This window comes from Penicillium maclennaniae, assembly GCF_028827695.1.
Source record: "Penicillium maclennaniae strain IBT 15551 chromosome Unknown utg000003l:1.0-5670915.0:1.0-5674809.0, whole genome shotgun sequence".
Lineage (NCBI taxonomy): Eukaryota > Fungi > Ascomycota > Eurotiomycetes > Eurotiales > Aspergillaceae > Penicillium > Penicillium maclennaniae.
Window position 1 is genome coordinate 1,654,062 of NW_026623215.1, and position 26,116 is coordinate 1,680,177.

A 26,116-nucleotide genomic window follows, 5' to 3' on the forward strand; every position below is an offset into this window, starting at 1 on the left:
AAGTCAAAACAGAAAACGAACATGTCGAGTATCTTTCTATATGCATGGACCCATCACACACTATGGCAGAACCGTATGATTAAAAATTGATAAATTTGAAGACATCACCGTACAGGGATCTCTATGAAATCTCCTTGATGCGGCAAGTCCAACCAGATTCCTGGCTGAGAAGAGGCAAGCTGTGATCAATATTAGCATGACGTTTAAAAGAAACGGTAAAAATATAATAACTTACCTTGCGCCAAGACACCAGCCGAGTTCATTGTCCTTGATCTTCTTGGCGATCTTGACCTCGCGCGACATGGGCATCTCGTAGCCGGTATGGAGCAGACTCAGCATAAAGTTGAGGTCCAGACACCACTCCGGACGACCGTGAAGCTCCTTCAGAGCATTCTCCACGCCCTCGAAGGCACTCCAGCCGCTCTCACCGGCACAGACACTGGAGGTGAGTTGGTGCAGCTCATCCAGAGTGAAAGAAGAAGGCATGCCCAGAGGGGCGGTACGGTCGAAGAAGTAGGAGAAGATGAACACATCTTCACGAGCGAAGGTCTTTGCGAGAGAAGGCTGGTGGACACCGTTGAAAGAGCAAGGAGCCAGCTTGCATTCGGCTTCCTTCTTCAAGATCTTCTCAGCGATAGCACGGCACTGCGCTGGGGCTGATCCGTCCTGAGGTCCCACCATGATAACCGTGGTCTTGGGTCCGAGCACATGGTCATCGGGGAATTTCACAGTGACTTCCTTCTGCTGATTGGGCTGGATGCAAGGATTGGTGATGGGGCGCTGCAACCAGGACAGATCCTTGTCGTTGTTAGCCAGCAGAGCCTCGAGGACCACCTTGTGCATAGCCTCGCGAGCAGACATCAGACCGTAGCCAAGATGAGAGTGCTGGTACAACTCGAATTCACGGCCACCGAACTTGAGCTCGTACTTGTGGTCACCCTCAGCCAAATGCTCGGGCATGCCACCGGCCTTGCTGAGCTCAAATGTGGGCTGGAAGACAATCTGGGTGGAACCACCACCAAGATCAAAGATCGCAGCAGTAGGGGTCTCGTCGGGGCCACCAATCTTGCCCAGAAGGTAATTGGTAGTGATCCAGGCGTAGACACCCTCATCAGAGCCGTCCATGATCTCGACACCACCCTTCTCACGGGACACCACAGGGAAGGGGTAGGAGTTCTCCAGACGGTAGCGCACAGCCTCCAGGATGTTCGTACTCAACTCAGGACCCAAAAGACGCAGACCAGCGGTAGCCTTGACGGCAACTGGGGTACAGCGGCGGTACTCCTCAGGTACGTTCTGCAAAGCGACTTCCATGAGAGGATCCAGACTTTGTGCTGCACCTTGGGCATCCTCCATGTAGGAGCTGAGGCCGGAGCCACCCTCCTTCTTCTTGGTCTGCTCGAAGACCTCGTTCTCCAGTTCGGGAGTAGAACCGCAGTTGTTGAAACGATAGACGTGGATACGAGAGCCAGTGCTACCGGCATCAATCATGAGGGCATACTGAATGAGAGGCTTGGAAGAATCGAAAGACTTGGAACACTTGGTAGTAAGACCCGTAGCGGAGGGTGCTTTTTCTAGAGTGCAAGTGGTTGTCAGCTATAATACATTGAGTTCACTGATATCCAACACCTACCTTGGGAGAAAGCAGAGGAAGAGACAGCCGGCTTGGAGGGTGACAGCCACAAAAGGACCATGAAGATGAAGCCAACAATGGCTCCAGTCTTCAACCACCGCGATCTTTGACTTTGTGAAACCATTTTCTCGATTTGTGTACCCGGGATTCGACCGGACTCAACGGAGTTTGGAGATGCAGAAGCGATACTGCGGGAAACGGAACGCTGACGAGCGACCACGTTCAGATCTAATTTGCTAGGCTGTTGATTGTCGACTCCAGTCGACATACGAGCAACCGATATGCAAAAGACAGGGTGTTGCCACCAATGAAGGAACGAGTGAATAGGTCTAAGCAAAAAGACAAATCATCAAAACCATTGAATCTCCAGAATCGCCAAATCCAAAAGAGAGATTGCGGAGTTGGGAGAAAGGAGAAAGAAAGGAGGGCTGCAGATTCAGGGTTTCAGGGCTGTGGCGCAGATGTGGCGTGGGAATTACTCGATCCGTCGACTCTCGTCCGTCTTCACCACTTGGCTCTATATCCGGCCCGGCTCTTTCTGCCGTATGTTTCTCGATATAATCGTTTTTTGACATCCTTCTCTTTCGCCTGTGCGATTCCTCTCCCTCTCCCTGACACGCCGCTATCATGAACCATACCCGTGGTCTCATGTCTACCGCGCAGGCCTTGCGCCAGACCTTCCTCGCACCTCTCCAAGCCCCCCGAATCGCTTTCGTACGTTCCAGCCCTTTCCGAAATGACCACCCATTTCAAAAGGGACTACAAACGAGGTCTCTGCAGCATGCTCGCCGCCTTGCCTTTGGGGACTACAACAAGTGGCCGTCCAATGAAGCTATTGGAGGTCCGTACGTGCAGTTGGTAAACAAGGATAACGACCTCGATCCTCCTGTGAGACTATCCCAGGTATTGGCTTCATTTGACCACCGGGAGTGGTTTCTCCAACAAGTGAGCGAGGGAGCGCCCGACATGCCACCTGTCTGCAAGATTTTGAACAAGAAGGAGACGAAGGTTAAGGAGAAGGCCAAGGCGAAAGCTGCGAAAGCAACCAAAATTCAAACCAAGAAACTGGAGCTGAATTGGGCTATTGATGCCCATGACCTCAAACACCGCCTGAGCCAGCTGACCACTTTCCTGGAGAAGGGTGCAAAGGGTGGAACTCGTCTTGACCAAGAAGAAGGGCAAGCGTGCAGCGACAGTGGATGAGATCAAGCATGTCATGCAGAGTGTTATGGATACTACGAAAGAGGTTGGAGGTACTCAAGTCAAAGCTATGGAGGGTGAGCCCGGCAAGCATGTTATCATAACTGTCAAGAAGGAAAAGTGACAGGTTTGCGGACTGGAGTCATTGTATATAGTAGGTTGCCATTGTAATAGCATCATGCGAACAAGATTGTATAATTTTGAAACAATTCCGAAGTGTTCAGCAAATAGCATTGATCGCGTGGCTGTACTTGGATATGCTTAGATTCACTCGTTGCGCCCAAGTGCCTTCTCACACCCAGATTTTAGCCCCATTTTTGCAACGCAGTATTCTTCCGAAGAAAAAATAAAACCAAAATTTGGGAGCTACATCTTCCCAAATTGAGTACCAATTGGCAATGCCACGCGCATCGTGAATTCTTCAATCTGATGACAGTCTGACCTCCGCAATTCACGGCCCCTGATTGGCCTACACATGACTAAGCAGCCACGCCCGAAAATTTGGCTGTTGACTCTCTTCTTGTCGTCTCCCATCGACCTTCCTTCTTGTTGCTTGTTTCCACTCTTTATCGTTTTCGGGCCCTTAATTGCAAGATGTCGAGCATCTCCCGTTCCCTGAACATTCTGGCGCGCTCCAGCCGGGCATCCCTGCTGCGCCCGCGTGCCGTCAATCCCGTCCACCATGTCTTCGCCAGCGACAAGATGGCTGTTCGTGGACTGGCCACTGCTTTCGAGCGTACTAAGCCCCACGTCAACATTGGTACCATCGGTCACGTTGATCACGGCAAGGTACGATGATTCACCTCGATCTTCCGGTCATCCCGCGGTTCTTGTTCTAACGTGTCAACTCCTATAGACCACCCTGACTGCTGCCATCACCAAGCACCAGGCCTCCAAGGGCCTGGCCAACTTCCTCGCCTACAATGCCATCGACAAGGCCCCCGAGGAGCGCAAGCGTGGTATCACCATCTCTTCTGCCCACATTGAGTTCCAGACCGAGGACCGTCACTACGCCCACGTTGACTGCCCCGGTCACGCTGATTACATTAAGAACATGATTACTGGTGCTGCCAACATGGACGGTGCCATTGTCGTTGTTGCTGCCTCTGATGGCCAGATGCCCCAGACCCGTGAGCACTTGTTGCTTGCCCGCCAGGTCGGTGTCCAGAAGATCGTCGTTTTCGTTAACAAGGTCGACGCTGTCGATGACCCCGAGATGTTGGAGCTTGTCGAGATGGAGATGCGCGATCTGCTCACCACCTACGGCTTTGAGGGTGAGGAGACCCCCATCATTTTCGGCTCCGCCCTGTGCGCCCTCGAGGGCCGCCGCCCTGACATCGGTGCCGAGCGCATTGACGACCTCATGAAGGCAGTTGACACCTGGATCCCCACCCCTGAGCGTGACATGGACAAGCCCTTCCTCATGTCTGTTGAGGAGGTCTTTTCCATCCCCGGTCGTGGTACCGTCGTTTCGGGCCGTGTTGAGCGCGGTCTGCTGAAGAAGGATACTGAGGTTGAGATCGTCGGTGGCTCCAACGAGCCCATCAAGACCAAGGTCACCGACATTGAAACCTTCAAGAAGTCTTGCGACTTTTCCCAGGCTGGTGACAACTCCGGTTTGCTTCTCCGTGGTATCCGCCGTGAGGACATTCGCCGTGGTATGGTCGTTGCCCTTCCTAACAGCACCAAGGCCGCCAAGAAGTTCCTGGTGTCCATGTACGTCCTGACTGAGGAGGAGGGTGGCCGCCGCACTGGTTTCGGATCCAACTACCGTCCCCAGGTCTACATCCGCACTGCTGATGAGCCCGGTGACCTCACCTTCCCCGACAACGACACCTCCCGCCGTGTCAACCCCGGTGACAACGTTGAGATGGTTCTTGAGACTCACCGTCCTGTTGCTGCCGAGACTGGCCAGCGCTTCAACATTCGTGAGGGTGGCCGCACCGTCGCTACCGGTTTGATTACCCGTGTGATTGAGTAAGGCTCCAATTAATACCCTTCGCCTGTAGTCTGGACTGCTTGTCTAGACCTTGTATTATGACACCTCTTTCCTTTCTTGTTTGTCTGTCACCTTAAATTCACAGCGCGGGAATCACCGATCCCAGGGATCTGGGGGATAAGCCGGAGTTTTCGCTTGAATGCTGTTCATGTACCTCTATGTATTGAAGATGTAGCGAGTTGTACCTTCTCTCCTCTCCCATGGAATGTATGCAAAATCAATCCAAGTCTACCAGACTATTAATTGTATGTAGAATTTACTTCAACAAAACGCATCTCTGTAAACGGCTGTTGAATCCTTTTGGCGAGGACATAGCGAACTACTATAGTGATTGGTGCTCCGTTCGGCCGAAATTGACGGACGAAATTGTCCCCAGGGGACAGTAAGACACGGCCTGATACATCTGTGCAGTGGTTGAATATCTCTCCAACATGCGTCCTTTGAGGCTACTGATCTCATCTCATCCATCTTAAAATCCGAGCTCGCAGAGCAGCCAAGTCTGCCCAGTCCCCAGCGCCCTGCCTGTACTGACGGGTGTTCGACCGATTCGGTCCGGAGAGGCCAAGCATCGACATTCTCCGAGCACATGCCCATCACGGCGACAAAATGGTCTCATGGAATGATATGAATGGCCCGCCTCGTAAGAAAATGCGAAAGGGAACCAAAAGCTGTACCCAATGTGCGTTCATTGTCGTGGGGCGAATCGAGATGAGGCCACTCTAATCTTCGCACTAGGCCGCCGTCGCAAGATTCGATGTACTTTCAATCCTGATCGCCCGGAAGCTTGCAATGAATGTCGCTTGCGCGGCTCGACTTGTATTGACCAGGAGTACGATTCCGAAAAGCCCAGCATCTCGGGTGCTGCTCAAGGAGATCAGCGGTACAGCCTCCGGGAGCGTGTAGCTCATTTGGAAAATGTAGTGCAAGACCTGGCGAGACGAATAGACAAGAATAGCCCTGCTCAATCGCCGGGTAAGCAGTTTGAATGCGCCCACAGTGGCGCAGTTCTATCTTCTGGTCTTTTGATTGCTAATAGATTTTAGCTCGGAGACCATCAGCAGAAGACATGACGCCTCCAACAGGCGAATCAGACAAACTGGGACCATCTAGTTGTCAGATCCAAAGTGCGCCAGTCATGCAACTATTCGATAATTATCTTGTCAGCCGTCGCGAGGATCTGTCCATTAACGATCAGTTCATGGGTGCTAAGGATGTATCTCCCAAGGCACGAACGGTCCGAGCAGAGCTTCTATCTTTACTTCCATGTGCGCAGGATATCCGCAAGATTGTCGAAGAAGGATCGAGATTTTGGTGCAAGTGGGAGGAAAATTTCCCCGAGCTTGTCAATGCATTTGAGGCCAAGTCCCAGTCTGAGAATCTAGTGGCACCTGCGGAAATCGCGAAAGGCTTGGTCTACCTCTCTATAAGCGTCCTACAATCACCACCTGATTTCGACTTCAATACTTTGCGAGTTCCAATCAATCCTCAGGAATTTGCTGCACGCTGCTGTGCGGCCGCGGATCGGTTGATTGTCCGTGATGATGATTACGCTGCGACACTGCCTGGTATGGAATGTCAAATGCTGCTCTCCAAGTACCACTTGAATGAAGGTCGTCTTCGAAAAGCGTGGCTCGTGGTCCGCAGAACTATCGAGTTTGCGCATCTCGCAGGAATGCATCTATCAACCCGTACACCTCGACCGACAGATACTTTGTTCGAAAGACGACTGAAGCTCTGGTGCGCTATAACGAACGCAGATAGATCTCTAAGTTTGATTCTCGGTCTTCCATATGGAGTCGCAGATGCCTTCTTCATGCCTCAAGCCCAATTACGGCTCAGTTCAGACATTCCAGCCGCGGAGCAATATTTCTTACGTCTCGGAATAATCAGTGGACATATGATTGATCGCAATCAGAATCCATCGGAAATGTGTCTCGAGTCAACATTGCGGCTTGATCAAGAGCTTACGGACGCCTGGGAGGCCATGCCTCGGAGTTTTACAGGCCCTGAGCCTGGACCCGATGAGAACCAGGAAAGTTTCCACGAGCGGATCCCGTTGCAATTCATGCCAAAAATATACCGCGCCCTCCTTCATCTTCCATTCATGTTGAAATATCCCCATGATCCACGCTTTAGCTTTTGCCACCGAACGGCGATCCAGTCTACTCGGGAAGGGTTGGCCTTATACAAAGTCCTGCGAACGATCACTCGTTCTTACTTATGCAAGATTCTTGATTTTCTAGCTTTCACCATGGGCATGCTCCTCATTGTTCACCTGCACAGCTACTCGGAGGATTCACCGGATCACAGCAAAGAGCAGGACGACAGGGACTGGGAGCTCGTTCGGGACGTTGTCAATATTCTGCGCCAGGCCGCGGCCGAGAGTGGCGGCTCTGTTGCCGCCGAGTCTGCCAACATTCTCGGTGCGATCTTCGATACCAGGACCCAGCAGAAGGACTGGACTCCACCGGCGACTTGTCAGGTCACCGTGCCTTATTTCGGGACTATTACCGTAGGGGCTGGCACCAACCTGTTGAGACTCAAGGGGAAAGATCCAAATGTTGGAGCTCCGAGTCCTGTTGCAGCTGCGCATCCGTCGAAACGTACGGCCAACCAGCTCTTTACTCCACCCATGTCCGATCCGGAGGCATTGAGCATCAACACCGAGACGATCGACAATACTTCCGGACCGGACGTCCTAGGAGCTGACTTCTCGACCCAACCACTAATTCCAGGAGACGAGTTTGGCACCAGCACCTTATTTACTGGCTTGTTTGATGACCTTGGGCAGTGCATGTGGCCCAATCCTAACATAGATTTGGGGCTGGATCATGGCTGGAACTTGAATTGGTTCGAATAGATGGAAAAAGCACATACCCCACTCTCTGTACAGTAAATCATCATTATTGAAGCTGATGAATTCATATTCGGACGCATTTCCCCAGGATTTCACGCATATAGCCATTAACCTTTGTAGAACAAACCAGGGTACAGGGTTACGTAAGACGTCTTTTCCCCAGCAACCATCGACCTCGGACCATTCGATCGCACTCGTGCAACGACCTTGTGATTGTCCTTTAATGATCATTTTCATTTTGTCCGTGCTCTCGATTCAACCAGGTTGCATGATCCACTCTCCCCCCCCAACCCCTAACCCGCTTTCCTCTACTCTCGCCACTACGGTGATCTGTCCCCACAACACCAACACCATGTCCGATCGCCCGTCAGGACTGGTCAGGAATCCAACTGCACCTTCTGTCATGGCAAACGGTCACTTTGCAACAGTCGGCGACTCTGGCGACTCCGCCTCCTACGAGCACGGCGTCCAGGTGATTGACGAGAATAAGGAGTTCAAGTACGGCCCCTCTCCTGCATGTCCGGGCGTACCTACGTCTAGCCCGCAAGCGATTTTGTTATCTTGTTGCTTACAGCTCGCAGCGCGAACCTCTCCAAGTACCTCACTATCGAAAATGTCACCCCCGCCGGCTTCAACTACCATCTCGTCTCCGTGTTCGGCTCCCAGTCGACCGGAAAGTCCACCCTGCTGAACAACCTCTTCGGCACGGAGTTCTCGGTCATGTCGGAGCTGGAGCGGAGGCAAACAACGAAGGGTATCTGGCTTTCGAAGAATAAGAAGCAAGGTCAGGAGGGTGCCGGCGAGCGCATGGCGGATAACATCCTGGTCATGGACGTGGAAGGTACCGACGGCCGCGAACGTGGCGAGGATCAGGACTTTGAGCGCAAGAGTGCTCTCTTTGCGCTTGCGACTAGTGAGGTGCTCATTGTCAATATCTGGGAGCACCAAGTGGGCCTGTACCAGGGTGCCAATATGGGATTGCTCAAGACGGTCTTCGAGGTCAACCTGCAATTGTTCATGAAGGATAAAAAGTATGGATTTTGACTGAAGCTCTTTATTCGGTCTCGGGACTAATGTGCTTGCAGTACTACTCACCGATCTCTCCTTTTCTTCGTCATTCGTGACTTCATCGGCAGCACTCCACTCAAGAACCTACAGAGGACGTTGTTGGAGGATCTGGCGCGCCTCTGGTCCACCATCTCGAAACCCGCTGGATTGGAGAATTCAACGATTCACGACTACTTCGACTTCCAATTCTACGGACTTCCGCATAAGAGCTACCAACCCGAGCAGTTCGTGGCCGAGGCTAAGAAGCTTGGATCCCGGTTCCGCGAGGGTCACCGCGACCCGAGAAGAGATGCGCTCAAGGGTGAGTTCTCAGAAGGAGGTGTATTCTTGCCTGAGTACCACCGACGAATTCCTGCGGATGGATTCTCCCATTACGCCGAAGGAATTTGGGACCAGATCGTCAACAATAAAGACCTTGATCTGCCCACGCAGCAAGAGTTGCTGGCGCAGTTCCGATGCGATGAGATTCTGCGTGAGGTTATGATTGGGTTCGACGAGGCAATCACTGCCTTCGAAGATAAGCAGGCTGAGGCCGTTCATCTAGGCGCACCGGAGGTTCTTGGAGGCCTAGGTGTTGCTATGCGGACTGCGCGCTCAAAAACCCTCAAGGGGTTCGAAACTGAGGCTAGCCGGTACCACAAGGGCGTGTACCAGCGCAAGAAGGCCGAACTTGAGAGCAAGGTTGATGGGCGGTTGAAAGCGCTCTTCCACGGCCAGCTCTCGGCTGCACACAAGTCCGGTATCCGTGACTTCAGCGACGCGGTCACCAATGCCGTCAAGTCTGGTCAGAAGAAGGGCGGTGGCTACGACTTTGCCGAGATCGTCAAGGATGAGACCAAGCTCTCCCTGGAGAAGTTTGAAGAGGTCGCTCGCTCAACTGTCGTCGAAGGATCGACATTCAGCGATTACAAGCAGCAGCTTGGTCTGTACGAGAAGGACCTGGCTGAGGTTAGCGCTAGTTTGCGCGGGGACGAAATGAGACGCCTGGCCACTCGCGTCGAGCGCTGGGTCCAGTCCCGTCTTGGCGAATCGGTGGGACTCGAATTCAATGCTCTGGGCTCTGGGCGCGCCGGAGCCGGTGCGCCCGAAAATGGCGAGAAGCCCACCGAAAAGGCATTTTGGGATCGGATCTGGAACGTCTTCGTGGACACCGTTCTTGACGCAGAGCGACGATTCACAGATCGGGCGAGTAGCTTTGATGCCAGCCTAGAAGAGGTCGACGTTGGGCTCTGGCGCCTGCGTCGTAAGTCCTGGGGTGTTTTGCGTGCCAAGATTGATGAGGAGATGATCGAGGGCAACCTGCTTTTGAAGCTTCGTGAAAACTTCGAAGACAAGTTCCGCTATGACGAAGAGGGAGTCCCGCGAATCTGGCGCCCGACGGATGATATTGAGGGTATCTATACCCGTGCCCGCGAGTCAACTTTGACCTTGATCCCTCTTCTGTCTCGATTCCGTCTTTCTGAAACTGGTGCCGCGCCTCCGCTCGATCGATGGATTGGCCATACCCCAAGTTCTGCGACCCCTGCGGACGAGGAGGACCTTGCACCTATTGGCGGAATTGATGAGGATGAAGGCAAGAGCCTGGAAGAGGAGACGACAATTCTTGGCGACTCGAAGCGCCAGGAGCTCACCGTGCGCTTCAAGAAAGCTGCAGACGGTGTGTATGTCGAGGCCAAGCGGAGTGCTATTGGTGGCATGACCCAAGTCCCATTGTACTTCTACGGTCTGCTGCTTGCCCTGGGATGGAACGAAATTATCACTGGTAATTATCCTTTTCGTCTGATATTTCTCCAGAATTGATTGCTAACTACTCACAGTTCTCCGCAACCCAGCCTACTTCTTCCTCTTGTTCGTGTGTGCCGTGGGCGCCTACATCACCTACCAGCTCAACCTGTGGGGTCCGATGCTGAAGATGACCGAGGCCGCCTCACAGCAAGCTCTTGTGGAGGGTAAGCGTCGCCTACGTGAATTCCTCGAGTCTTCCGACACTGGCCGACAAGCCATGGCCATGTCGGCGGATCGAAACGGATCACTGGGCCGCAAGGAGGAGTACGAGATGTCCGACATGAAGCGCGGCTCCAGCTCCAAAGCAAATGATGACCTGGATGACTTGTAAATTTCGATTTTCTTGTTTTATTCTCCCTCCCCCGCCAAGCGGATCATCCTGTGTACGTTTACCTCCGATTTAGAATTGTTATTGCCTCAAGCATTGAACCAGAAAGAGGTAACTTGGTGACCTGACCAGGTGGGTCTACATGACTTCATGTTTACATAGTTCGATGCAGACCAAGAAGCTTGTTTAATGCTAAGCACTGAACCTGGTCCTCGCCTTTTTCTCATTGTCCTACGTTCGCTTTTCCACCCGATTAGGCTGCGGGGTCACCCACGTAATCGCAATCCCCGGACTTGCTCCGACGTGGGGGCAAATAATGGGGGCACTTCAAGCGCCATATAGCTTTCTTAGAGACCCTGTGTAATCTTCTTGACGGAACTGCATATTCCTACATTCAGCAACATGGCCCAATCCCTTCCCGACAAATTCGACGACCTCCCAGACAAGCGCCGCTACTGGCCAGGCCACCCCGGCTCAGCAGAAGAAGGCCTGGGCATGCTACGCATCCTGACTCCTGAAATAGTCGCCGACGCAGCTCGGACCCAGATCCAGACTGGCGAGCGCGTGTGTCTGAACTGGGATATCGAGAATTTGACTCCACCAGGCTTTGGTCGCAAGCCATTTGAACACATTATCAAATGGGTCGCTCCGGGCGTGGCCTTCGACGATGAATACCACTTCAACCCGCAGCAAGGCTCGCAATGGGATGGCCTTCGCCACCATAATGCACCTGCGCCGACACCCGAGGACCCTGAACGGAGGCTATTCTATGGTGGTACGACCGCGTCAGAGATCATTGACTCGGGCTCTCCACGCATCGGTATCGGGTTCTGGGCGAAGAAAGGCATTGCTGGTCGTGGTGTCTTGATCGACTATGTTTCCTACGCTGAAAAGAAAGGAATCCCCACCAATGCATTGACTCGCCAGACGGTAACTCTAGACGAGGTGCTGGAGATTGCGCGCGAGTGCAACATCACCTTCCAAAAAGGTGACATCTTCTTCCTGCGCATCGGTCTTCCGGGAACATGGGCCGCGATGTCAAAGTCTCAGCGAGAGGAGTATAGCGCACAGGAAATGCCGCAGCATATGGGCATTGAGCAGAGTGAGCGGGTGCTGCGCTTTATGTGGGACAACCATTTTGCGGCGGTTGCATCTGATGCGGTCAGCTTTGAGGTATTCCCGGCGAAAGATCCTGAGTTTGATTTACATCATCATCTCCTGGCGGGTTGGGGTGTCCCTATTGGTGAGATGTTTGATCTGGAGGAGTTGGCTGCTACGTGTAAGCGGCTTGGACGCTGGAGTTTCTTTATCTCTAGTAGTCCATTGAACTGTGCGAGGGGTGTCTCCAGCCCACCTAACTGTATGGCAATCTTCTAGGTACAGCGGCGACCGCTATCGCCTTCTATGACTTGAGGCATGGAAGATGCTGCTTTTAACACAATCATATGATCTATATGGCTAGATGAAATTACAACGTAAATGAAGTGTTCTTATAATACACTGCATCTATATCGAGATCTCATGTAATACCAGCTTAGAAGATGAACCAGTCTTTCCACCTGGCTAGAAAAACCGGGATTATTATCCGCAACATCATCTTATTTTCCCACTTCTGATATTGGTGACACAACGTAGAGCTCACCGTCCCTGCATGAATCACTTTATTTGCCTGATCGAGAAGAGATCAAACTTTGCACTCAACATACATGACGCAAAAGCTACTCTTAAACCAATCCACAGATCTGCGGAAAAGAACACACTCATATATCCCTCTGTTGTGCATCGGGATACCATCCCTCAGTTACAGGTGCATTGACCACATGTGTCCATTGCATCTGATCGGAAATCACCGTCGATGGTACAATGGGAATGAACATTGGATGCCGAGCAAAAGGACTGAATTCTCGAGGGGCAAGAGAAACCTTGTGCCATGAAAGCCTCGGCATTACTGGCCGGAGCTGACAAAACGCACATACTGCCCCAAAGAACATTAAAGATCAAAGAGCTGACGGTCTAAATAGCCTTGGTCAGAACATCTGCCTGAACCTGGAGAAAATGGGAAAGCAAAAGTTAAGAGCAGACCTTCATGACTCAATTTTTACCGACTGAAGTCAAGTAGGTGGTATGTTAACGCCTGGTTGAAGCAAATGGCACGATAGTTCAGGGAAACGGGGAGAGAGAGAGAGAGAGAGAGAGGCCTAGCTACCTGCAGACCGCTAGTCCTAGCGCTCGCATTTTCCCCTTTTTGAGTTTTTTCTCTGAGTCTCGATGTGTCTGTCTCCTAGATTCCCAGCGAACATAACATCATCTCCAGACTTGTGATAAAAAAGAGAAAATGCAGAAGCAACGCGACATCCCGGGAATTGAGGATTGGCCAGGAATTATGTACCTCACAGTGCCGATCTGAGAATACTTTGTTTCAGCATGCTCTAATTTGTGCCTAGTGCTCCATGCAAAGAGATTACATTTCGCACAGGAAATAAATCTAGTCTGGTCTATCTCACAGAGGGGATCCTTGCTTTACAAAGATCCTTAATTTTTCGCTTGTTCATGAAATCATGAATGCCTTTCTCTGGCAATATTTTCCATCAACTTGCGACACATTAGAGGGAGCAGTCGAGGCGGAACTTGGATCAAGTCTGAAACGATAACTGAATAGTTCAGCGTGAGCGCTTTGCAGAGGTGTAAAACTTACAATGTCATACGGTTGACTCATTTAGTCTTTGATAGTCAGAGTGATTGAGGATTGAAATCGCAGTACCGAAGCCTCAGTCATAGATAGCGAAAGAGGTCGCCAGTGCAGCTTCAAGAAGGAATCTATGTTTTCTTTGTTGAAAGGAAAGCCTTTGAACTATGTTGCTCACTTTCCTCTTAGCCTACACATTGGCACGCTCGGCCAATGGTTGATCTCGTTATTCTTGGTCGTCACCTTATTTCTATGAAAGCCCTTTGGTAAGAAAGCCCTTGATGAGTTTCTTTCAATTCTCGTGATATGCTCTTTCACAAGGCATATATGATGCACGTCTCTCTGAATACACGAGATCTAGTAAAAGGTTTCACGTCCATTAATTCTGGGGCCATAGACTTTTTTGCGAGCGCTTAAGAAGCAGACCTAATACATACTCGGACATGAACCACGACCTTTTCGTGATTTTTTCTCGTCTTTATACTTTACGCTAGCCTTCATCATGAATGATTTCGCCGAAATCCAAGAAATCCTGAGGAGGAAAAACGATCAAGGGTTTGAAATTCAAAAAGAAGATGTCAGAAGGCTCATCAGGAGAGCGACGCCAGAAGGGGTGATTGATGGAGCAGAACTCTTAAAGGGGTTTCGACAGCAGAGAGAAGACTTTTACGAAGATCAAGCAGAAGCTCTTGAAGACCTTTATGAGCAAGATCCTATATTGACTATACGGTGTCTCGAAAGTGGCCAAATTCATGAAGCTCTTGAACGGTATAGAGAGGCATATTTCCGAAACCAGCAAGAAGCCGTTCAAAAACTTTTCACAAGTATGCAAGATTGGGATCCAGCCAATGGAACTGCAGAATTCAGAAAAATAGCCGGGGGAAATAAAGGAGCACAGTATCTAGATCGAGCAGCAGCTGTTTTACGGATTCACAGACTACAGCAGAGGTGGATTGGAGCGCGTCAGGCGCGCCCCGCAGCAGAAGCTCCTGAACCTAGAATCTCACGGTCGGGTTCACCCACCAGAGGCAAAAGGCTGGGGGTTCATGCTTGTAGTGAGCGACCAGCATCTACGAAACGGACACTTCAAGAGATGCGCCCGGAAGGTCTCCAGCCTGCTAGAAGACGCAAAATTGGGCAGACGCCTCCTGAACCTGTAGACCATGCCAAAATCATAGTCGCAGCGATTTACTGGGATATCAATTGCTTTTGCCGTCTTCAAGATAGTGTTCGCGAGGCCATCATTTCAGGAGATGATACTCCATTGGGTGGAAAAGGTGTGCGTTACCTTGAAGGCGCCGAAAACTTTATCGACAACTTTGTATCTCAACAAGAAGACAACTCACAAGAAACCAAAAGCTCTGAGCTATGTCGAGCCTTCATTAGTAGGCTCGGCTGGAAGATGTTCGCTATATGTGCCCATTCTGAAGCTTTCAGACTGGCCTGTGAAAATGATGAAGACATAGGCATCAAATCTATGCATTGGACATACCTGGTCAGGCTAATTCAGGAGAATCGACGCAGCCTGGAGGTTTTTGCACGTACACGTAGGCTGCCCTGGCGTGACGTGTTACTTAAACATGCCAATTGTGACAATGATTCCATCGATCAGGATCTTGCTTACTCCGAGATATCTCAGGGCTCACCTCCTCCTGACTCGGACTATACACCCTCTGATCTTTCTGAAGAGTCTTTCACCGACTCTGAGGATTCATCATCTTCGGAAGAAGCTTATGAGTATGACCCAGCCTTGTATGAAGTGCCTGGCGCGCAGATTCGGCGATGGATCGATGATCCTAATGAGCCGGGCTGTCATATTCACCCATCAACCCTGACTTTCGCTCGTGTACGCCAAGTTTCCAAGCTGAAGATTGTCCGCAGAAACATTCGTGTAATGTTGAGGGAACCTTTTGATGCGGTCGGCCTTCCCAACGAATGGGTGAGCCCTGTTCCACGAGGAAGGTCAGTGTATCGTCATATCAAAATTGACAATAGCGAGACTGATATGGGTCTAAATGCTTGGATTGGACCTGGCGTGTTCCACATTGAAGAGCTTCGCAATCCTGAAAGAAATCGGAACATACCCTTAGAAGACGACCGACCGCCGATGTCTCAAATCATCCAGGTCATGTACGAGAAATTCTTCCCTAAGTCTAGTCTACGCTATATCTTCGTCACGGAGGTAGTTAATACGAGGACGTTTGATCTCATTAAGCGCACTCTGTACCCAACGAACAATATGGAGTGGCCAAGACGGATGGTGAGGAGATACATCCCTTCCACATGGGCTTTCGGTACACTGGAGTATGATGCTTTGATAGCTACGCCTATTGGCAGGACCATCAGTTACCTTGTACTTGGGGCATACCCTAGAGGCACTTATCGTATTGGACGAATTGTCACCTGGCCCTGTTCTCCGATCGCTGCCCATATGCGGTTCGACATTGAGGCTATCAATGAGGCCACCGAACCTGCCATCGAGGTAGGCTCTGTTGGTGATCTCAGTGATTGGGATTATGCTGCTGGTGATTCAGCCGAGGAGAAGAATCGCGTTCTCGGTTTCTTGCGCCCGGAGTTGGGTCCAGAGATAAGCCTTACAAGTGAACATCCCCACCATATTGTTCAGTGTCTAGATGGTGGCCTCAAGAGACCTAGATTCAATCACCGATCGCAAATCCATATTAATCATTATATCTGGAAACCCGAAGACTTTGATCATGCCGCAAACCCGGTGCTCGTTCTTGGACCGTGGAGGTGTAATTTGTGTCGCAACACGACAACGCATGCCAAGTACAAGCCAATCAAGCAGAAAAGGAGGAAAATGAACGACGGCTGTGACTGTATTTGCCGTGTGTTTGCTGGAGATTTAATGGAGCTTCGTGAATATCAAGACAAGGGAGTCGGTGTCCGAGTCCTAGCCAATTACCTCCACAGCAAAGGTGGTGTGTATATGGGCACCTACACTGGCGTCATTCAAGTCAAGGGGATGCCAAACTGTGCTGACGACCCATATTGCATGGATTTGTGCCCTAATGTGCCTGGCCCAGATAAGGGGGGTTATATGTCCTACGTATTACGGGAATTGGACCCGATTTGTTAATCACTCGTGCGATAGCAAGGCGGAGTTTCTCGCCGCGGTTGTTGAGGGGAACTGGGTGGTGTTCATTTCCTTGTTAAAAGATATTTCTATTTTTGAGGAGTTGACAGTGAACTATGGGGAGAGATATTTGAAAAATGCTGGGTATCCTTGCCTCTGTGGGTCTCCCCAATGCTATAGCAAATTGGTCTCTCAAAGGTGACGGGCAACAGGGCAGCTTGGAGGGGGTGGCAAGACCGTTTGGAAGTATGGGAAACCCACGCAAATTGACAGCCATCCAAAAAGCACGGCTGCAGCGAGATGCTTTAGTTGAATAAGGAGGGCGGAGAACACTACGGAGAAATCAATGCGATTCTAGGCCAGTTTTTAGTAAGATGATATTGGACGACTCTGTATAGTCTGATGTGGTTAAAGTGACAGGTGCAATTCGAGAAATAATGAGTGATCTCTGGTGATGTAGTCTTTGGTTGTCTACTTGTCTGCTTCAAGTATATGGCGTATGGTCCATGTCTGTGTCAGTCCATAGAAGGAAGCCATCTCTAGATGTTGCACAGATAGATGCAAGACACGGATCTTCAACTTTCCCAGCCTCCATTGGACAACTTAGCAGCAGTGGATGATCTAAATGGATGTGTCGCGCTTAATGTACGATACTGATCTTTATCTTCCTACCATTCAACAAGTTAGTGAGATGAACCCAGGAAAAGAAGTCGTCACGAAGGTTTATCCGTACCATGGAGCGGATGCACTGAAGTTGCCACTGCACATTACAATTCCTCTTCGACCAATGCCGTCACTCGGACCCCAAGACAAATAGCTTTACCAGAGAATAGCTCCAATAAATTACCCGGATGATTATTGGAGCGATCTGATCTTACCACACTTTGAAAGGTCATATGATTGACATCATCACAAGTCCACCTGAAGCTCATTTAAAGAGCACCCCAGCTAGCATGCGAGGCGAGTTTATGTTTCCAATCTCTCATATTTCAGTACTATTGACTCCAACCTCACGATGTACCCAGCTTTGCTCAAGCATCAGCTGACGAGGCCTTCCGCCTTCCATATCACCCGGCTGGCCCGGACTTCGGTTCACGGCAAGGCTCAATCTGGTATGAAGAGGGACGACGAATGTATGGTGCACAACCAAAAACCACTCAATAATACCAATTGACTTATATCATTAATTTCGCAGTTTACCTCAACACAACCTTTCCCGATGACTACGAAGGGTCGCCCTTGAGGCCCGAAGACATTCAGAAAATGGAAGCGTTGAAGGAGCAGACCGCTGCAGAGAAGCAGGTAGGAAGCGTCGATTTCTCTCGTTCATACGCAGAGACGCTAATTATTTAGGCTACCATGGCGGCGCACAAAGCCGACATTTACGAAAGTCTCTTCCCTCCAAATCCAGACAAGGCCTCGAAGACGAAGAAGTCCATTAATACTCCCAAAAATTTCGAGCAGGAGCCCGGTTTGGATGAGATGTGATCTCTTCGAGGAGTGAGTTCATGAAGATTGATGATATTAATCCAGAAACAAGTATATAAGATGTTACGGCTGCGAGTGGTGTTTTTTCATTCTTTTTTTTTTTCAATGTTGCTCGATCCAAAGGAAAGTTTTGAAGCACGAATTTATCTATAACTCTCAAAGGACATAGGCAAATAATGAAATCCGAGACATGTCCAGCCAAGTTGACTATGGGTCATTCCGTGTAAATTTCAAATGGCTTTAGATCTGACGAGGGAGCGGCCTACAATCTTGCAAGTCAACAATTCAGCAGTGCCTCCGATTACAGTATAGCGTCGACGCGGGGGCCGTGCAGATGCTGTGCTCGTATTGGGACAAGCGCTGATGAGCTGCATTTCTCCACAGCTGAGTCGCAAATTGGGGCAGTTTCCCCTCGAATTGAGACATGTCCACGATTCAAAGCTGCCGCATCCATCGGGACCTGGACTAGATAAGGTCCCGCTACGAGTTTCTGGCATCAACACCCATCCTCTTGGGTATCATGATGGATTCGCTCAAGTCGGAGAACAACTCATCTACAAATGGGTCAGACGGTGACGAATCAAGCGCTGCTTCCCCTGTGGAATCGGTACACAGTCGTGGGAGTTATGTGCGTTCCCGTCCACTCCGTCGACTTAGTTTCTCGCCGCCAGGCTCGACCTCGTACGGAGCAGCTATACAATACCACAATCAGGATGAATACCCACCACAGTTGGAAAAGCGTTCACGCAATGTTCGCATACATGTTGAGGAAGACTACACTGACTCGCAAGTTTCGGATGATTCCCGTGATGTCCCTTTGGGCAACCGGTACGGACTAAGGTCAATATCCCAACGCCGCTCGAGGTCTCCGGAGTATACACTTCGTGGCGGGCGTGCTCCACCTCGGCCTTACTCAAGTGATGCGCCATACTATTTCGTGAACTCTCGATCTTCCTCACCTTCCGATTCTTCATTATCTTCCCTTTCTCATTCACCCCCGTCTCCAAGATTCAGACCATCAGAGGTTGTGACCGTAGTCAGGCCCCATCAAACCTCAGCCAAAGCACCAAGCTACCATAGTACTGGTAATATCCATGCCGATCCTGCAGATGCCTCTGAAGATGAGCATATTCGAGTTCATCATGTTATCAACATTCGGCCTTCTTATTCGATCTATGGTCGTGACAATGAACAAAATCCGAAACTTCGAAGCAGAGTGTTTACTCACCAGCCCTCATTCAAACATGAGGAAAATCTTCCTCCAGAGACATACCACATTATTCATACTCGGCTCGTCCCTAGAGAGGATGAGCATACACATGACATTGCAGTCCTGACATATGACGAGGGAGCCACCCGAACAGAGACAGAGATCTCTTGGATGTAAGTCTGCCTTGGATTTCTGTCGTATGAATCGTCGAATCTGTGCTGTTGAGGTGATGTTTGATATATCTAATATTGTTTTTTTTGCTAATTTTGCCCAAAAAGTCATCTTCAAAGCAACTTTCTTAGCTTGGAGCTTCTTGAGGTAGTCGTGTTGACTCGGCAATTCCCAAAATGTGTGACTGATTGATGGTAGATTGAATCTTTGCGCCTCGATAACATTTCAGAAGTTACGTGCACTCTCATTCGATCGGCCTTCAGACATCTCCAACAGCAAAACGAAAAATCGTACGTGAATGGCAGGTATCTAGATCCTACGGCGCTCAGTTTTGTTGCTCGGGACGATGAGAACCAGGAAACGAAGGAGTGTTCGGTCGCTTTCTTTGCTTTGCCTTACTTCGCCCTTGAGCCGCTGCGTCGGCAAGAACCCCCCTCCCAGGTCTCAATGCATCCTGTGAGGAGTCTTCTCCAGTTCCATTATTCGTTTCACCCAACTGGAAGGAGAGACGAGAAACAGGTCGTCTGCAGTGTTCTTGAATCACCAGAAGTGATACATGTCCCTCAAACATGGATGCTTCTGATCAATGGAGGTAATTGTCTTCCTCAGTCTTCGAGATCCAGACCCTGACCGATATTTGAGATTTGATCATAAGCATGGGCCCTTCCAATCTCGAAACACTTCGAGGGGAGGTCATTACTCTAGAAAAGATGACACAGCCTGACTCGGGACCTGTAGTGTTACAAGTTAGGTTTATTGATTTGGAGGGCAAGGAATACTGCCTACCCAAGCCGCGTTGTCAAACCTGGTTTGTGAGTCTTGAATCTATGCTCAATGAATTTGAAATGTGGCTGATGCGCTGCCACAGGAGCTTATTACGATGTTCGTCGGCGCGTTGGAGGAAGAGAACTTCATGTTGCCTGCCTTCTTGAACGATTCATGGAGGGATGAGTACGAGTTACGAGTGGACAGCGAGCTTGTTTCAGAAGGCAATTGGTCCGAGATTCTTCGCGAACGAGACGAAAATGATGTCACAATCTATATCTCGATGAAGCCTCACAAGGTTGTCCGAGACTACCACCCACGTCCTGGGATATTAGCATATGATGATAACAGCATTTATGATGCTCCAAATCGCCATCGCGGTCATAGCTATTCGACAAGGGCCGGTGAGTGTATCACTGGGAATTTTCGATGTCATTGAAGCTCACCCTTGTGTCAATCTTCCGCACAGGCTCGGTCTATTCCAATCTTATAGAGAAGCAGTCTGTCTATTCCATGGGCAATCTTATGCGCACCAAAGACATGATTCGACACCCAGCCTTCATGGGTCAACGAAGCAAAGACGACGATGCTTCAATACGTCAGCATCATGCGGACGCGATTCAAAAAAATGCTTGGAAGAGTGATAAGAAACCCATTCGGTTGAAGGATCTTGCTGGGTTTGAGTTAATGATTCCCTGGCGTGTGGGCCGAACCTGGCGAGTACGAATGTCACCTTGAAAAGGGCCAAACAGGATTTTCACTGACATGTTGTGCACTTTATAGAAAATGGAACCCGTCATTGGAACGAAGATGCAATATGATCCTGAGCATTTAAGTGCGTTCAGAGCCGGGGCATACGCTTTGAATGGTCCGGATGGGCCCATCTCTCCCTCAGACTGGAATGACAAAATCTATCCTGGCTGTGTGGTAGAGCTCAGGCTCAAAGGATCCAAGGAGAATTTGAAGCTCGTTAGTCCTCGTCATGCCAGGCGTGGTCCTAGATCTCAGTCTCGTGCCCGGGCCTCCTCAGGTGCGGCGGACCAGCCATTTACGCCAGCCCCTCTAAGAAGAGTTGACACGGACCATCAAATTGAGCTTCCGGGATTCGCTGCACCTAGAAACTCTGCTGATCCTGATTCTTGTCAGACCTCCGAAGAACATGACGAGGCTGGCATTATTCAATGCCCTGACGGGACTACGACAGCGCTCATTCCGACATCAGGGGCAACACCACCTTTTTGTCGTCAATCCCCAGCGTCACGATCTCCAGGCAACCATCTTTTCTCTTTTGACACCTTTCTGGAGCCATCTGGTCATGATACAGAGCCAAATCCTGCCGAAGAGCATGACCAGCATCCTGACACATACCAAAAGCCCGTTCGAAGGGCCACCGACCTGCAGAGCTTTGTCGAAGATATGAATGAAGATTCGTCCACAGAGAAAGGCTCTTTGGCTAGTATGACGGCCATCGTATCCCCTGTTGAAGATCTTGATCTCGGACTACGTGAAAGCGCCGACAAACAAAGTTTAAGTAGCTCGTTAGGTCCCGACCAACCTACAAAAGAGTCCAGAAACCACCCTAACTTGAGGCAGCGGGCCTCGAGCTCTCGTTCTTTGAGCATAAGCAAAGGAATAAGCTCAGCGGATGCTGATGCCAATATTGACAAGCCATATCCCGAAAGAGATCACATGGCGTTTGATTCACCTCGACCTATGGAAAATGCGAACGACTCTATCGGTATGGCATCTTTGAACCAAATGAATGATTCTTATGAGGAGGAAGCCACAGTTGCGCAGCCCTCCAGTGAAACGAAAATGTCGCCTCTGTGCCCGATTTTTGCTTGGAAACTTGAAGCAACCGACGGCTTGCCATCCACCCCATCAGAAAAAAGCGAGCCACTTTCAAATCAGCACAGAGACATGGACAGAACGATCCGTGCAATCCTGGAAGAGAGAGATGCAGAGGCAAATATTTACTTTCTACGTCATAGGCGAGAGAGTGACCTTATCGGTAGTCTCTCCGAATGCTCAAGGAACGAAATTTTGAGGCGGATGAAAATGATCTGCCACGCCCAGAAACGCGCTTCGGATGCTCAGTACCCGGTCAAGAAGAGGCCTGAGTGGGAAAAGATTCAAAATGTCATCAGTGAGGCGATTGAAATTCTAGATGCTTTTGTACCTGTGCACTATCAGAATCTGCATCAGTATTGGCTGATCATGAAGTTTTATGGTGCATTGCTCACATTGCTCACGAAGGAGGTGAGTCACTTCGACTACCAAGAGTCTTCATTTCAGCTAACTCAGTCATCAGTACTCTGGAGCCTATCTCGATTTCATCGGACAAGACATGTCCTACTTTTGCAAAAACATCAGGCAGATCCATGCCGGGATCACTCGAGGCGGAAAGGAAGGATCAACGATTTTCTACCTCCCCAAAGCTCTGGTAGAGGCCTTTAATCCATTGATTACGTACGTCTGCATCTGCAGTCAGATAAAGCATGACACCCACTCTGATCTCGATCTTTTGAAACGCTATGCCAAGAAGGTCCACAAGTCTCTTCGAGTTGGAAAATTACAACTTATCTCCATGATTCGCACTGGAGACTTCAGTGAGGCAAAGGTCTTCCGGCGTGTAAGCGCCCAAGACATCGTTACGATGGTGACTGGGCGCCTAGTCAGAATACCAAGTGAGAAACCAAATGGTCTACCCGGACATGATGGCTTCAATCTTCTGCAGATCTATCGTCGGTACATTTCACGGCTGGTACAGTCCCTTGAAGCGTACATGATTCGACTGAATATCTCACACAATGACAGGAATTACAAGTCCGGACGGATCCCAATGCCGAGACCTTCGATGCAATTCAAAGACTTAGAGAGGAGCTCAATATTGTGAATGTCGTACTTGATCAGCAGTTGAGGGTCCTGGACAAGATGAAAATAGTATGGGTCAACCTGAAGCATTCGAGCCAGCAGATCAGTTTGCAGAGCATCCATCAAAGTCGAAAGATGATCAAACAAATGAAGCGTGATTTAGATGAGCTGGAGGACATGGCCGGCAAAACGTCGATGCTTGTAAGCTACCAGAGACTGTTCACGTGGCTCTTCAATACTGACCATACCCAATAGCTCCGATCAATGATTGAAGTGCGAAAAAGAATCGAACAGTGGCGCTATCACTATATTTACCATCGTGACGGTTGTTTTCTTGCCTCTGTCGTTCATCACATCCTATCTGGGGATGAACAGCGTCGATATTCGCAATGGCACTTTCCATCAGAGCCTGTTCTGGGTTATAGCCCTTCCGAGTGCTGCGTTTCTTGTCTTCGTCCTGTGGGTGGTTATACGTTTTAGACACCGCATGAGAAGGCTTTGGCCGGGGCGAAGGCTCAAAGGGTCATTGAGGAGGATTGCAGTCTGGCTGTACGGGGCCATGCCTGGGACTGAAGCACCCCAAGCCTCAACAGACCAGATCTATAGAGACGTCACATTGATGTAGTCTCCACAACCAAATCAAGAATATGGACATGATCCAAGTGGCTACCATAGAGTAAGAATTTGAACAATTGATGAGGTGAGACCCTTATTACGAAATACAGTCAAGTATACCAAGAGTCCCGTCCAGTCATCTCACCACCACATCGGCAGCGCCAGAAGCAGTAATTTGTGACACATTCCGTTTCTAAGATTAAACTAGGCAGTTCCGTTTGCTATGGGTTTGAACTAATTTAAGCCACCACCTAGGGTCGATTGGACAGGAATAACTTCGTAGACAGGCAGTGTGAGATCAGGCAACCAGGATGACAGAAATTAGATTTTAGTCGCCAGCCTGGAAACATGATCTTTGGAAATATTCTTATAGTCTACAGCAAGGTTTCGCAGCTAAACATACATGTGTGTATCTGGTGATCAACGGCAGACAGTGGGCGTGGCATTGGCTCCCTCAATCACGTTCAGACATTTTTCAAGGAGCTCATATATCAGTCACTTCTGCAGCCCGCCCCGAAAACAATCCAAGTTTGACTAAAAAGTCTGGTCCTTTAGTCGTTCTCAATCTCTCAAAAAATCCTCCTAGAAATTGCAAAAGAAAATCTTTCAGGCAGCATTTTGCTCCTAATCCTTGAATCATTTGGGTTTCTCTTTCATAGACTCTTGGGAGACAAGATATGACGGCGAGTTCAGAACTATACAGAATATTGCGCATATCTCCGCTTGTTCCACTCAGATATCAACAAAGATCCCATATCGACTCCCCTCCAAAAATATGATGAGTCAGAATCACGTGTACTGCATCAGCCTCGGTCCCTTTTTTCCAACAAAACAAGACGCTGATCGTGCAGGTGATTCGATCGGCTTGTGAGATGCCATCGATTTATCACATTATACTTCATTTCTCGCGTCTTGCATCACTTCTGAGAAGATTGTGTCGCGTGGAAACAAGGGTGTTCAGTTCAAAGCACTTCTATATCCAACAATCTTGTTATCGCTTATCAGCTTTTGCATGAACCGCGAACTCATCACACATCCACTGCGGCTGAAACCACATATCTTGGCTGATATCACAATTCACTCGTTCGTCTTCAAGGACCATGTCACCCATTCAGGGTGCGCTCAGCATCGAGAACATGCGCAACCTGCTGGCGTTCGTCGCGTCACTGGCGTCGTGGAAAACCCTTGCTCTACTTTTGGCCCTTATCAATATGAAAAACCTCCCATTCTTTTGGCATGTAAGTATTTTCCGGCCAATCTAGCGGTGGACTTGTCGGATTTCACTCTGGTCCGGTGGAGCCGACCCGTTGCCTGGGATGTTTAGATGTCTGATCCGTTTCTCCAGTTCCGTCTGTTATACCACTTTGTGGGGAACCTACGTCTCAAGCCCAATGCACCTCTATTTCCCAAGGGCAAGGCTATTGTGGATGCACAGGGCAAACCCACACATCCGGTCTTTGTACCGTACGGGATCACTTCGCGGACCCCATTGTTGGAGACAGATTACAATATGCATAAATCCAACAGCACGTATTTCACGGACTTGGACGTGTCGCGTACGGCGCTAGTGACTCGCCTTTACAGTCCTGGTGTTGGTATCGTCAGTAAAGAGCTGGATCAGGAGTTCCTGGAGGCTAGTAAGACGGAAGGAAAGCGTGCGCCAAAGCGGAAGCCCATCATTATTGTGCTTGGGTCTGTGTATTGCAGCTTCAAGCGTGAGATCAAACCCTTTGAGCTATATGAGATGCACTCCAAGGTCATTTCCTGGGATAAGAAGTGGATGTACATTCTCACGTGCTTTAGGCGACCCGCTAGCAAGCCTGGTGGTGAGAAGACGCTGCTGGCTACTGCCTTGAGCAAATACGTTGTCAAGAAGGGCCGGCTGACCGTGTCGCCCGAGAGACTTCTGCGTGCGAGCGGCTTTATTCCTGCGCCGCCTGTGGAAAGTCAGGATCAGACTCCACTGGACTCATCCGCTGAAGCTTCCGCCATCGGAACCCCGGCTAGCGGTGAGGAAGGTATCACAGCCACAGGCGTGGATGGATCTCTGGTGAGAGAAGTGTTCAAGATGGGCGATGATCAGATACCCAATCCCGAAGTGCTCAAGGAACAGAAGAAGTCTAACACGGACGCTTGGAATTCTGAAGAATGGAGTTGGGCGCGTATCGAACAAGAGAGGATCCGGGGATTGGCAGTTGTGGAGGGTTATGTCCACCTGGACGAGAGACTGCACCAGGAGTGGGCACAATAGACTTAGATGCTATAATACGAACTGGCTTGATAGACAATAGATGTTGAAAATACACCTGAAATTGTCATCTATGCTTGATTTGGGGGATA

At 49.8% G+C, this 26,116-nt stretch overlaps 12 protein-coding genes across 12 annotated transcripts; 11 read left to right on the forward strand and 1 right to left on the reverse strand.

The window, feature by feature from the left end:
* Positions 1-121: 121 nt before the first annotated feature.
* Positions 122-1,901, reverse strand: N7477_002722 (guanosine diphosphatase; the record flags this gene model as incomplete). The annotated part of the gene is made up of 3 exons (XM_056964385.1): positions 122-179; positions 236-1,574; positions 1,634-1,901. 3 exons carry the CDS (start codon positions 1,899-1,901, stop codon positions 122-124), a joined length of 1,665 nt encoding a protein of 554 aa, XP_056824338.1.
* A 359-nt stretch (positions 1,902-2,260) lies between these two features.
* On the forward strand, positions 2,261-2,836 carry N7477_002723 (putative translation initiation factor IF3; the record flags this gene model as incomplete). The annotated part of the gene is made up of 1 exon (XM_056964386.1): positions 2,261-2,836. The coding sequence occupies one exon, from the start codon at positions 2,261-2,263 to the stop codon at positions 2,834-2,836; it is 576 nt and encodes a 191-aa protein (XP_056824339.1).
* Positions 2,837-3,427: 591 nt separating this feature from the next.
* On the forward strand, positions 3,428-4,814 carry N7477_002724 (translation elongation factor Tu; the record flags this gene model as incomplete). Its single annotated transcript, XM_056964387.1, has 2 exons — positions 3,428-3,622; positions 3,690-4,814. 2 exons carry the CDS (start codon positions 3,428-3,430, stop codon positions 4,812-4,814), a joined length of 1,320 nt encoding a protein of 439 aa, XP_056824340.1.
* A 624-nt stretch (positions 4,815-5,438) lies between these two features.
* On the forward strand, positions 5,439-7,692 carry N7477_002725 (uncharacterized protein; the record flags this gene model as incomplete). Its single annotated transcript, XM_056964388.1, has 3 exons — positions 5,439-5,511; positions 5,568-5,849; positions 5,891-7,692. The coding sequence occupies 3 exons, from the start codon at positions 5,439-5,441 to the stop codon at positions 7,690-7,692; spliced, it is 2,157 nt and encodes a 718-aa protein (XP_056824341.1).
* Positions 7,693-8,041: 349 nt separating this feature from the next.
* sey1 (dynamin-like GTPase SEY1) lies at positions 8,042-10,873 on the forward strand (the record flags this gene model as incomplete). The annotated part of the gene is made up of 4 exons (XM_056964389.1): positions 8,042-8,187; positions 8,271-8,720; positions 8,775-10,519; positions 10,575-10,873. The coding sequence occupies 4 exons, from the start codon at positions 8,042-8,044 to the stop codon at positions 10,871-10,873; spliced, it is 2,640 nt and encodes an 879-aa protein (XP_056824342.1).
* Positions 10,874-11,272: 399 nt separating this feature from the next.
* N7477_002727 (uncharacterized protein) lies at positions 11,273-12,247 on the forward strand (the record flags this gene model as incomplete). Its single annotated transcript, XM_056964390.1, has 1 exon — positions 11,273-12,247. The coding sequence occupies one exon, from the start codon at positions 11,273-11,275 to the stop codon at positions 12,245-12,247; it is 975 nt and encodes a 324-aa protein (XP_056824343.1).
* A 2,402-nt stretch (positions 12,248-14,649) lies between these two features.
* Positions 14,650-16,656, forward strand: N7477_002728 (uncharacterized protein; the record flags this gene model as incomplete). Its single annotated transcript, XM_056964391.1, has 1 exon — positions 14,650-16,656. The coding sequence occupies one exon, from the start codon at positions 14,650-14,652 to the stop codon at positions 16,654-16,656; it is 2,007 nt and encodes a 668-aa protein (XP_056824344.1).
* A 1,012-nt stretch (positions 16,657-17,668) lies between these two features.
* N7477_002729 (uncharacterized protein) lies at positions 17,669-18,141 on the forward strand (the record flags this gene model as incomplete). Its single annotated transcript, XM_056964392.1, has 3 exons — positions 17,669-17,786; positions 17,849-17,955; positions 18,007-18,141. 3 exons carry the CDS (start codon positions 17,669-17,671, stop codon positions 18,139-18,141), a joined length of 360 nt encoding a protein of 119 aa, XP_056824345.1.
* Positions 18,142-18,664: 523 nt separating this feature from the next.
* On the forward strand, positions 18,665-19,528 carry N7477_002730 (Mg2+ transporter protein CorA-like/Zinc transport protein ZntB; the record flags this gene model as incomplete). Its single annotated transcript, XM_056964393.1, has 1 exon — positions 18,665-19,528. One exon carries the CDS (start codon positions 18,665-18,667, stop codon positions 19,526-19,528), a length of 864 nt encoding a protein of 287 aa, XP_056824346.1.
* Positions 19,529-20,402: 874 nt separating this feature from the next.
* Positions 20,403-20,726, forward strand: N7477_002731 (Mg2+ transporter protein CorA-like/Zinc transport protein ZntB; the record flags this gene model as incomplete). Its single annotated transcript, XM_056964394.1, has 1 exon — positions 20,403-20,726. The coding sequence occupies one exon, from the start codon at positions 20,403-20,405 to the stop codon at positions 20,724-20,726; it is 324 nt and encodes a 107-aa protein (XP_056824347.1).
* A 347-nt stretch (positions 20,727-21,073) lies between these two features.
* On the forward strand, positions 21,074-22,744 carry N7477_002732 (Mg2+ transporter protein CorA-like/Zinc transport protein ZntB; the record flags this gene model as incomplete). The annotated part of the gene is made up of 1 exon (XM_056964395.1): positions 21,074-22,744. One exon carries the CDS (start codon positions 21,074-21,076, stop codon positions 22,742-22,744), a length of 1,671 nt encoding a protein of 556 aa, XP_056824348.1.
* A 2,132-nt stretch (positions 22,745-24,876) lies between these two features.
* Positions 24,877-26,027, forward strand: N7477_002733 (acyl-CoA thioesterase; the record flags this gene model as incomplete). Its single annotated transcript, XM_056964396.1, has 2 exons — positions 24,877-25,014; positions 25,122-26,027. The coding sequence occupies 2 exons, from the start codon at positions 24,877-24,879 to the stop codon at positions 26,025-26,027; spliced, it is 1,044 nt and encodes a 347-aa protein (XP_056824349.1).
* Positions 26,028-26,116: the final 89 nt, after the last annotated feature.